The sequence below is a fragment of the Osmia bicornis genome, chromosome 11, assembly GCF_907164935.1.
Source record: "Osmia bicornis bicornis chromosome 11, iOsmBic2.1, whole genome shotgun sequence".
Classification (NCBI taxonomy): Eukaryota; Metazoa; Arthropoda; class Insecta; order Hymenoptera; family Megachilidae; genus Osmia; species Osmia bicornis.
Genome location: NC_060226.1, coordinates 2,876,569 through 2,889,404, shown reverse-complemented (window position 1 = coordinate 2,889,404; position 12,836 = coordinate 2,876,569). Strand labels below are relative to the sequence as shown.

The window sequence follows — 12,836 nt, the reverse complement described above, 5'->3', positions numbered from 1 at the left end:
TAAATGTAGCAAAATGAGTTACAAAATTCAGTAAATGAAATCAAAGTTCTAATTAATTTATTTTCGAGTACTGATTATTTATTATTTTTCTTAAAATTATTAATATAGGATATGAATGAGAATTGCCTCCAGTCTTTATGCAATTTCTTTTTGCTCTCTGGTAAAAGTACCTTGTTATAGAAATGTGTACACTGTCACGGGAAAGCGAATCACTCGAAGCAATAAGCGTTTCTTTATCGACATCTCAATCGATAAAGGCTATTGAAATAATTCCAGCAAACTTGAACTACCCTGGATCGGGTTCCCAGTTTTATCTGGACATCTTGTTGAAACCCTTTCGAGAGTTTCAGGAAAAGTCTCTAAAAGAGTGGAAAACTGTTCGGTTGCTTCTTCTACCATTGTTTCTTTCATAATGTACTGCTTCTGTGAAATTGAACCACTTTTTCTGAAACAGGATCTTTTTTTTTTTAATGGAATAGCTTGAGTTATGTTTAAATGAAAGAAAAAGGAAGTTTGAACGAAATGCATAGGAAATTAATTGAAAATAAATATGTTTATCAGTGGTATTGAAACTTAAATTAATTAATTTTGTAAATTTGCAATTAGTAAAAGGTAATAATTTATTTTTCTACGTCAATAATTTTGAAACTCATTTTATATAAAAATAGAGGTCTTCATTTTTAATATTATAAAATTAGACATACGTAATTTATATAAATGGTTTTTAATTAAAACAGCTTATGTATTTCAAATAAGAAAATGTTTATTCGCATTGCTTTTTAATTTTTTTCTGTTTAATTTGAATTACTTTGTATGAAATAGAATCCTTTTTCCAACAGAGAAAATCTTCTACGTATTACAAAGTGAAAAGGATTTATAGAGTTTTTTCGTGGAATCTATAGATATCAGAATACATATAAAGTTGGTACGAGAATCTTCAAAAAACGATGAAAAATGATGTATACCCCACTTCGTACAATCTTTTTATAAATCTCTTAGACTCTTCTGTATGAAATCGAATTTCATTTTTCAAATATGTAACTTTTTCCAAAAGTGTTCTGAAGTTCATGCATTAAAATTCCTGTCAAAGTTTCAAGAAAAAGAAAAGAATAATCCATTAAACTGTTGGAAATCATAATTAAACATGAAACCCATATGAAACGCTTTGATTCAAAAATTGTACAAAAGCTGTTCAAATGTTAAAGTAAGTAAAAAGCTATTCCACCACATTTTTGCAGAAACAAGTTGAAATGCTAATGAACAGGATTTTGCAATATGATATTTAGTTTCAAGTAAACTGAAATTAAAAATCTCTCATTTTGTTGAAAAATAAAAACCAGAACGTTTTTATTTATTTACATACATTTCCACAATTTTTTTTCATCGTTAAAACATCTTCTCGTTGAAAGATGTTTCACATAGCAGTAAAAAATTCCCTGATTTTTTATTTTGAGATTACATTCATTAAAACTGACGGAATTCAACGTTAACTTTTAAATTAAACATTCATCGTTTCGTTGAAACATTTACGACGTAAACGAAGCGTGGGTATTATTCAAAGAAAAAGTTTTTCATCAACTGAAACTCGAGAATGTTGCACACCAGGCTGAAACAAAAAGATTCAATTATAAATTACAATTTCTGTTCTTCAGCTGATAATGGTGCATCGAAGATTAATGTTTTTATATACAACCGTACGGAGAGTTCTGGCATGCGATCAATTTTAGTCGAAAGTTTCGGAAGTTAAGTATGATCTATGAATTACAAACGAAGTCAAAGAGAATCAATCCTCAGTAAATTATGATCTTGCTACTTCTAGCCATAAATCATTTCGCTCGTGGCATTAAAAAAAAAGAGCTTTTTTCCCTCGTGAAAAACTATGGTCGTTAAAATTTCACTTGAATCACAGCCTTTACCATTATATTTTTATCCAACTTCGTTTCAATTTTTTTTAATTATCGTTGATTATCTTCCACAATGATTCAGTCCAAAATTTAATATTTTTTAATTAAGCGAAATATTTCTGAAGATTTTTAATTACAACTTTTACAATAATTTTCCACTCTATTTATGGTAATTTTTTAATCTCCACATGGTGGAATTTAGAGTATGTATTAAATAATATGTATAACGTAGTAGACACTATTCTCGAATGCAACACCGGCCCTCTCGTAACGTATCCATTAATTAATAGTTTCACACTTTAGCTCATCAAAATTCAGCATTCATTCCTGTATCGTTTCATTTTATCAAAGTTGGTCCACCGTGTTACGAGTTCATGTTAAAGATATACATCTTTAATTTCAGTAAAGGGACAAGATAGCATTGTGCCAGTATATCGTGTCACGTCAAGTATCTAGTATACATCCCAGCGCTAATATTAAGTTCAGATCACTGAATAGCAGAGCACGAGATGTCTGATCAGTATCAGACCGTAACTACTGAGGGGAGATATCGAATCTCTGTGTGATTTAGGTCAGTTATCGGTATCCATGTCAGGTTAGAGTGTTATCACATATTATTATGGCAAATCACGTTCACTTTCTATTAACAATATCTGGAGAAATATGTATCATTGGTACACATGGAAAATTTATACATTTGTACTCTATCAGATCGTGGTACATATGGGGAAAATCAAATAAATTGTTTAGAATTTATAAAATATATAAAATCGGAAAAACTGAAGTAATTTTTCTAATCTAAAGGGAAAATTTAAGGCCTGCTTTCTGTTCCCTTCTCCAAAAAATATGAACTACCCCCATCACCATTCTAAGATTCTAAGACTATAGCAAATCAATCGTAGAAGCAAATATCAAAGAGTCCAAATATTTTTTTTAATTGCCAGCCCGAACGACAGAGTTCGGATAATTTACCCGCCACAGAGAGGCAGCTTTGACGATCATAGAAGTTTAACGAGTAAATAATTTTACTGGGATAATTATGCTGTTCGAGAACCGTACACACACTTCGGTGTGCTGTTCCCAGTACAAATGGAACGGATGACGGAGCTGCCTTGAAGGTAAATAAGTCGGAACTTTGATTCCTAGAAACTCGAGAGTTTGTCGTATTCCGAGGAAAGCAATTCTCCTTCTACGAAATGCCAAAGGATTATCGTGACAAGAAGAAACCAGACGAAGTGATGAAAAGCTTTGAAATGGCGTATCCGATGTTCCAAGAAATTCTGGATTGTCACAACACTGACGACCAGTTTTATCTTTCATTTCTGAAACATTCGTAATTAGTGGATAATGACTTTATAAATCAGATATAATTAACCCTTGAACGGCGAAGTCTGAGTCGATCGAAATGCAAAGTTAAATGTATAATCTTTAAACAAAAGAGTTTCATATATTAAAGAAATCATTTTTTGAAATTAAAGGAAAATTAACTCAGTACACAGTTGAATATTTACAAGAAGTAATTCAAAATTATTTTTATCATAATCATCAATTAGAAATAGTATTTTAAATATTTCTTTCCTCTGGGGTTTATTCAGTTTTGGAAACCCCAAGCAAATCTAGTTATTACATATTTAGCAACCACCCTTCGTAGATGTAATTTACGAAAACATCCTGCAGGATCGTCGATACGCTGTTTCCATACAAACGCTCGGTAGTTTTCATATCCCGACCGTGGTCGTTGCATTTATAAAGCCACGATTGCCCATAAATTACTCAAGATTACTAAGCGCCACCCAGCTGAATCGGTTTCATCCCCCTTCTATGGCTTTAATCGCGGTGAAATAATGACCATTTTTATCCGGTATTCAATGAAAGGATCCAACGCCATTATCCACACCGCAAACGTATCGATAACGACCGTGTTTTTTTTTTCCTTCTTTTGCAATACTTTCTTGGATTCACCGCGACAGAAATGGCATGAGCACGCGGGACGTGGAACAATTCCGATCGCTAATTTGCCCGGTGTGATCGGCTCTTTTTCTGTTCCTACTTCAAAGCTTTGGAACATTGCACACGTGTAGTTAACGAATCGGAAACATCCTCTTTTTTTTCTTTTTGGACGAGAAGAAATTTCTGAGAATAAAGAAACAGAATGTATTATACAAAGATTCTTATGAATAAGCATAGGTAAACATTACATGTCACTCAAGAGAACCTCCTTAAGATTTTATTGCTACATATATATATAAACTTAAATAATTTTTTTTAAAACATATGTTGGTTTTTCATAGAATTACTAAATGTATACAAATGCTAATTCCTTCCCCTCTCCTTAGTTCCAAAAATCCATATGTGCTATACCTATTTTGACGGATGTGAATCCGGCAATCTAGTGTTAATCTCCTGGAGCAATGAATCTTTCGTAAAACAAAAACGAGACACGTAGAAATATTTGAAGCGGAACGAGAGCGAAGCAAGTAATCGACGTCTCTGTAAAACCGTTGAAAAAGTGTTCGGCGAACCGTGAGCATTCCTAACCCCGAAACTTCGCTCTTTTTCCAATATCAGGGAGGAATGGCCGCGAATAAATCGATTAAGTAAGCCGCTTTTAACGACTTGCCGTGGATTTAAAGTTGAATCGTTGGGTAGTGGCCGCGGGTATCTGCGAAAGTCTCACGGTTCGCGCAGCTGCTGTGAAAAGTCAGCTCTTCGAAGCTCGTTCGAGGAACGAAAAAGTCTGAACCGAGTCGACACACCTGCAGGAGTTTGCAGACACGCCACCTCTTACGGGCAAACAAGAGCTGGAAATCGCATCCCTGCCAGGCTCAGACTTGAAAACTCTGTTCGTCTCGGCTTCCCAACCGGCTGGCTAACTCTCTTCGAAGCCTTCTGGCGTGGCGGAAGGAAAAAAACATTTTCACCGTTAAGGGAAAAGGGTCTGCGGCGATAATTGATTGGGGAACAAACAGTTCCGGGGGAAATCCGGTGCGAAGGGAATGTGATCGATCAGTACTGAGAGAAAGGGGTGAAAAAGGAATTTGTCCACGGTTCAACGATTTCTTCCTAAAAGACTTTGTCATTTAAGAGGAAGACGTCTGGATGACGATTGATATATTCAAATTATAGACATTATCACCTGCTAATTTAACCCTTTAACAGCGGAGTCTGGATCAACCGTGACCCAAACTTGCGAAAGGTATTAACAGAAAATTAAACGCTTTCATACAATTTTTATGGAAACAGTGTAAAATTTAGACAGTGACTTTTATAAACAAAAATTTCAATCGACGAAATCAAAGCAGTTAATTATAAAAGAAAAAAAGAACTTCACAAGCGACTTTATAAGAGAACTTAATGAGTGTTGGAAAACTCGAAATAAAAAGAAATTGATGATCGGTAGGAAAATGGTTTGGAAAGCAGCTCTGGGTTCTTTATGAAAAACCACTTTCGCTTTTCTCAATTATTCCCAGGAAATCGTATTACCTCAACAGAGAAATTTCCCTATTATTCTTGGAAACCGCACAAGTCGGAGCCGATAAACCGTTTCGCGGCGATTCTGTGCGCGCTCATGAGCAGAAGGTCTGAAAAGCATCGAGGCGACTCGTTAAAAATAAAATGAAAGAAGAAGAGAAAATGGATCCTTGTCGTTCTTTTTTCTTTCCTTCGTTTTTCTTATACGCGGTCTAAGGAGAGGACAGAGGACGCGATTCAAGGCAAATGGAATTCCCGATATTAGATTCCCTGTTCGCTCTCTATTCTGAATCGACCAGAGCCTTTTCTTTTCACGTTTTCCTCCGCGTCGTTTCGCTGATTGCCCGGTTTCGCTTGAGAATTATCTCTCCTGTAACCGCCTCGGGAGCTTTCTCCTACTTGCCTTTCTCCGGAGGAGGAAGGTTCGTTTCGTTTCGAAGACCGAAGAAGGATCCTCGCACGTGAACTTTTTAATGTTTCTTCGACTCAGGAAACGACCGCGAGTACCGCGACTAAGTATTTCTACAGACTAACCGGAAATTGAGCTTGTGGCTAGGGGTAAAAAAAGAAAAAAAAAATAGAAAAGACTGAGAAATAGTTCGTTTCAGAAAACGTCTCTGTGCCTAACGAGACGAATGAATTCTTCAATTTTCAAACGGTTGTTAAAAGAGAGAAAGAAAAGTAGAGAAATTTATATAATATAAAGGATAAGCATCAAGTGCTTTAGCAAAAAATTTTTTAAAAATCATAAAATGTACTTTTTTTTCTTTATTGCTAATCATTTACTTTGGAAGGGTAGGCAGTGTAGATAGTTTAAGATTTATGAACTGATTTTATAATATTACAATATCAACCCCTTATGTTGTTATTTTCATAGCAGAGTAATTTTGTTCATCCTTTATCTACCTACGTACAATGTACCTTTGTGATCGTTTACGTGACCGAAAGCTTTATTAAAACTAACTTACTGGACATGCAACATTGCATGCTATCAATCTTCTAGCGTTGCTAAAGTGAAACAGTAATTAAGAATAAGGGGATGAAGTGAGATTATCTCAGCTTGTTTACTACCTGATGATTGGATTAAATCTAGTAATGCTTTACCAAGTTTATACCCTTTTTTCTCATTAGTATTGCATTTTTTTATTTAAATTTAATGCAAATGTATGAAAAGTTCTGCAAGAATTCCTCTAAATTTTAGATTTTTTGAATTCTCAATTTTAAATTAATTATTGAGAAAAGTATGAAGAATTATTTTTAAAAAAACATATTTTGAAATATGCTATAAGATGTTTAATTGCGTAGAATAATAAAATAATTTCCATAAGAGAATCAAGTAATCCAGGCCTAATCCGAAAATTTCTGTCTCCATTTCCTGTTGGCCTATACACCAAATGAAAGCTTTCCCTCGTGAACTTTATGACGGGTCCCTGAAATCCCCGTACGATTTTACGATATCCGCGATAGCGAGCGAACGTAAACTGGCACCTCCACTTAGAAATTTTACAACTCGTGAAAACGTGAGTTGTGCTGAAAGCCTAGTGGATAAAATCCTCTTCAACGCCTCTCGGTGCGATATTTTTTTTTTAACAGCATTTTATGCGTTTAATGAAAACTGAACGGTAATAAGTTTGGGATTACATTTGTCATTCACAGTTAAACGAAGTAAAAGTGGAAATTTATTTCACTTAAAACATCCTATTATTCTTTTAAAAAATATGAAAATTTTTCAAGCTCGATTGTATTCGATCAATCATTTCGATGAATCTAATTCCATCGATGCAGCGAAAGGCTTTCCTGTAAAAAAGCAAAAAGATATAGATACGCCAGAAAATTGTTCAATGGGTACAGAGAACGAAACGTTGTCAGATCGACGCAAACCGCGACGAATAAAATGCAAACAAAAGAGTAACAGGGCGTTTAATCGTCTCGACCGGTTGAAAAAGGGTAGAGAAAAGAAACGAATCGAAATTGTAACCGATATCATAACGGAGAAATAAAACGTGCTCGAACGTCGATTGATTCGTTTATTGAACTACCGTCTGTCGCAGAGTTCCAGTTGTCCAATTATCCAATACGTCGCTTTACCCCAATACGTGATGTCTCAGATACCTCCTGCACGTTCGTTGTAATAATTTCTTTTTTCTTTTTCAACAGAAAACTCCAATAATCGTTAAGAGTATTTCGTTTAATTTAATTCATATTCGAGCACTCTTCATGGTCCGCCGTCTATGTATATTTAACGATACGGCACTTCTGTTTCCAGTTCGACCATTGAAGATGGATTTAAGCGGGGTAATAGGCCACGTGGTGCAAGGAACAAAGATCCTGCTTGAATGTACCGTACGAGCGGCTAGACCGGCAGCAAATGTCACCTGGCAGAATGGTACCGAGTACTTAAACGACAGCAACGACAGATTCACATTGTTCGAGACGAAGGTGCACGAGAACGTGAGTATTGGCTTTGAAATGGCACACGTGTCACACTCTTGGAAAATTAATGCGACAAAATCGATACTCAGCCATTTATTTACTTTGTTATCGCGTTCGCTGTTGTTCCATTTTAGGATGGTAAGATAAAATTTGGAGTTTCACTTAAAAAAAGAAAATTATCAAAATGGTAAAAGTTAGATATTTCTTTTCCTTTTCGCGATATTTAAATTTTTGTATTTGATATTGGAAGATATTTTTCTATCACTTGACTTAACGTTCTGTTATAACCATTTTGTTATTTTTAACATTGAAATTAACTTGTGCCAATAGGAACATTTTATACTGTCTGTATCAAACTTTTGTTCAACATTCCTCTTGCAACTTTTGTTGTTCTATCAAAAACGAGCCAATTAAACGCTATACATATCAATTTTCATCGACAACCACAATAGATCATTGTTCGAGGGATACAAATACTAGAAATATTAAAAGAAAATCTATTGTATCAAAGTAATTCATGAAAATTCTGCACCGCAATTTTTCTATCAAAAGAATTCGATAAAGCAATTAAAAAGAGGGATTTTAGATTTCTCAATAACGAAATAACTATTGAAACGTTAAAAGAGAAGAGCAAATATCATCTATCGCATCTATCAAATCGTTTTTTTGGTTTTTCGTTTTTTCAAATTTCTCATTGAAAATTTAGAATGCAATTACCGGTAATAGCGGCCGCGTGAACGATCGCAGTGGTAGCCTAAAAAGTGGGCAACTATGGTAATCGGATTTCTTATATTCAGCCGGCTAAGCCGAAGCGACTTTATAGCCGGAGATATTGCCATAATGGATTTATGATGGTGGCTACACGTATACACAGGATATATCACGGTCTCGCCGTGCGAAATCACGCGAAATGATTTTCCGATGCGACAAGCCTGGAACACTTTATTCATCTGTGAAATCACTTTTTCATACGCGGCAAGTAGATCGTACGAACGATTGACAGTTGATTGCGCGAAAGTTAACGCGTTCACTCTAAAACGAAGCTTTCAAGCTCGTCGGAGGAAAGATAAAAATGTAACAAGAAACCATAAAAATCGTGTAATGATTTTTTTAATATTTCAAAGTGAGAACGAATTAATCGTAAGCTAAAGCTTACATTATATTTTGAATATCTCATATCACACGTGTTGCGTACGGGACGATCCTCTGCAAGAGTAAAAATTTTTGTATTTCTCTAAATGAATATAAAGCCAGGAGTGATCGAATTAAATTCAAAATGAATAGTTGAAAGGTATCGCGCAAAGTATAAGGAAAACGAGAAGGGTATTTGAATAATTGCTTTCTCTCTCCAAGTGTTGCCAACTTGGAATTGTGTTTATTCAACGGGCGAAGTAGTTTATTGCTGGTGAACTTGCTGCAAAGCGAGCACCCAGCACCCTGTTACTTAAAATATGTTCGAACTGATGTCCAACTTCGTTAACGCGACTTCGGAAACTACTAGCTTAATGAAAGACGATACTGGAAAACCGTGATCCCAAAGAAACATCGTCAAAGGCTTTTTGAATTATTGCTACCGATTCAATGAGCATGGTTTAGCAACGAATATTATTTTAAATAATAAATTCTTATTCTGAGTATAGTAGTTTGTGGAGTTGTTTTTATTTGAAACGGTGACACTGGACGGAGGAATTTTTTAAATAATTTAGACACTTAATAACAAATAATAACATTTATTACTAATGCGCTTCTGGTGCGATGCGTGCGACTGTCCGGTACCTTCTACCGTTTTTCCGTCGAAATCAAACGGTCGTCCACAAGAAAATCGGAAGGGGAGAAAATAACCCTCTGCCTTCAAGGACTAGCTTCGTTACCCCTGGCACTTAGCTATTCCTCCGACCGAACCGAGGTTCTGGCAATCATCACTTTCATTGCCAGCCCTCGAGTTCAATCCCCCATGATACATAGCCCTTGAAAACACAAAGACCGGGAAAAAACCTTTTCCCAAAACGGCACGACAATCCGCCACAATAAGTTGGGCTCACGGTCGGCATTCAACGTGTTAAAATGAAAATCAAATTATCGTCATCTTAAGATTAATAACAAGATCGCCGAAAAAACGAGGAAGATGGATCGCGAAACTGTCCATCCGAATCCGCTTAATCTCGCGTTCAGCAGGATATGTGTTTGCATTGGCGAACATTCGTGGCATGTAATTATTTGGCTCTATGTAAATTCTGTCTGTTGCCACGTACACATCGGTGTACGATTCGATCGTTACGTCATTGGTGCCATAATCAGGTACTCGGTAAACAATGCTAATTATGATACCGCGCCGGGTGAAACAGCAAGCGAGAGAAACAGAAATCTATAATCGCGATAACGCGACTCACGTTTCACGCCAGACGATTAACAACTCGTTCGATCGGAACACCCCGTGTAAAACCAACTCCAACGAATGGAAAATAAAATTTCTATTCTGATGATGGGAACGGAGTGATTTCACGGAAATTTTTCCCTTGAAAATTGCATCCAACAAGGTGAAGACGTGTATCGCGAGTTACACACCATTTTCGTCACCTTAAATCGATTTGCCTCTTTCAAATTTTGTAGAAAAACGTTTCATGGCAAGCTTCGATTTTGAATTGTACGTTATACAGTTCCGACGGAAGTTGTTTGATATTCAATCAGATTTTAGAATGAAATTTTCAACCCTTTATAACTTTTGATTTATTCGGGCAATTTTTTTGTGAATTAACTAATAATTCTTATTTAAATATTGTAAATTATTATAAGTTAAAAATTGCAAAATATGAAAATTTCTTTTATTATAAAATTGCAACATTTTTAAGTCTAACAAAGGATGCATAGTTAATTTTTAATGACTTTTATTCAATTCCGATTTTTCATTTTTCCTTCTCTTTTTTTTTTAATTATTGCGTTAAATTGAATTTACAGCTGCAATCAGCGATGACCCTAATAGCAGTCCATGCATTAATGCCTTTTAATGCGATTACTTTCGTTTCAAAACCTGAATACAAATTTTTCAATGAAATTAACTCGTAATATGTCCAGTTCGATACCCTTCAAAACGAAAATGAAAAAGTACAATAAACCCCGAAAAAACCTACATGAAATTATCCTGAAAAGGAATTTTGTTCAATTCTCCCATTTTTCGCGGAATGTCGAAATGTCCGATCAGCGTTATTCATGGTCCACTACATTCGTTATCCACATACCATCAGAATCAACAAAATTAAAGCCGAGTAGTCGTTTCAATGACAGGGCTTCAATTTTCATTTCCATCCGTAGATTTTCTATTGTATTCATTTCACATAAATCTTACAAATGTGCAGATTTTCAAAAGCACTCCTAATTAAAATATTCGTAATATTAAATTGAACATTAAATCATTTAAATTTCAAAATTAAAACTAAATTCGTCTTTATTCTGATTCGATTGAAATATCTTTTATTTCTTTAAATTATTTGAATATCAAATATTGAATAAATATTAGTGTTTGTAATTAACTTAAATTTTTTCGCCGAAAATTAATTCATTACTTTTATGCGACACTAATTACACAATTAGCGATGGATTCAATATTTAGCTTGAATTGTATGAAATTTTCGCACTTGTTTCCAGCAAAGAACGTGTTTTTTCTCCCGGTGACTGGATCTGGAAACAACCGAAACGTGACGTGAAAAAAAAGGGAAGAACTCGAAATAATTAAAGTGATGGTTTCGCGAACGCTGTGTACGCAGATTGCACGGCCACTCTGGCATTTTTCCCCGTTCTTTCCTTCCGCTAACCCCCTCGCTTCCAGCCTTTTGTTTCCCGCTCGACATTCGTCAAAAACAAACAAAACAGAGAAAAACAAAACCACACGTACACAGCTTTCGTTTCTTCACTGGCAGCGCGATATCAAAATGAATCTCGAAGAAATATGAACGCGTTTATTGCTCGTTCTGTGAAACGTTTTGTTCTCGAAAATCGTTTTGAAGTAGTATAGATTGAACGTATCAGCCGCCACAGTAGTATCAACCATATTTAGTCCGACATGCTACAAGCGTTATTGTAATTAGGATTTTTCTCTAGAATGGAACAAGTATTTTTACCGAAATGTATAAAGAAAAACAAGAAAAGATTATAGATTTTAATCAAACGTTGTTTTTTTTTTATTGCAAAAAAAGAGAACTAAATTTTCAATTTTCGGTGAAACGAACAAATATCAATTTCAATTGATTACAAACTTATACAAACCTAGAAAAACAGTTTTGATTTGATTTAATATAACGTTTGATATCTTTTTTTCGTTCACAGCCGGATGGCACGTCAGAAACCATAAGTCATCTAGCTTTTACAGCCTCGGAGTACGACAATGGAAGAACGTTCAAGTGTTACGCTGAAAACTCGGTCACGCGTTCCGAGGTTCTGAAACCCATGAAAGAATCAATGACGATCGAAGTTTTATGTAAGTAAAGCAGAGTTTTCAGAATTCCCATATCTTCGATTTACCATCACGAACATATTTCTCCTATCGTTCTTACGTTAATAAATAAATAATAATTACTAATAATAAATAATAAAAAATCTGAATATTTACCAATAATTTTTGAATGCTAAACGAAGATATCAATATTTCGTAGATATTTCGATAGAAGTTCACCTGCAATACAATAAATGAACTTTTAATTAGCTGGAGAACAAACTACACACCTCTTCAAAAGCTTCTATAAAGTTTTTTTTATTATCATGCCATGCGAGATTAACCTTCATAAAAAAATAATAATAATAATAATTCTGACTTCTATTAATACTTGCATGCGAGTTAACTTTTAACAGCTTTTCAACTACGTGCTGAAACGAGTTTTGTTTCTGCGCTCCATTTTACCCACCAAATTGGTGAAATTCTTGGAAACAAATTTACCTCGGAATTCGTATTTTAATTTGATTTTATATTTATTCCTCTAAATTTTGATGGAATTAAATTAAGCACTGTTATCGAACAACCAAGAAGTGTTCCGTATT

At 34.9% G+C, this 12,836-nt stretch overlaps 1 protein-coding gene across 11 annotated transcripts in view; it reads left to right on the top strand.

Moving 5' to 3' along the window:
* The window catches only part of LOC114877011 (hemicentin-1), a 216,127-nt gene that overhangs the window by 167,643 nt on the left and 35,648 nt on the right, over window positions 1-12,836 (top strand). For all 11 annotated transcript variants that reach the window (XR_006829852.1, XR_003789487.2, XR_003789488.2 and 8 more), the window contains 2 exons: window positions 7,642-7,826; window positions 12,129-12,279. Coding sequence is in view for 4 of the 11 variants with exons in the window: in XM_029189072.2 (XP_029044905.2) it covers window positions 7,642-7,826; window positions 12,129-12,279 (336 nt within the window). In the remaining 7 variants the exon portion in view is untranslated. The remainder of the gene's footprint in view (window positions 1-7,641; window positions 7,827-12,128; window positions 12,280-12,836) is intronic.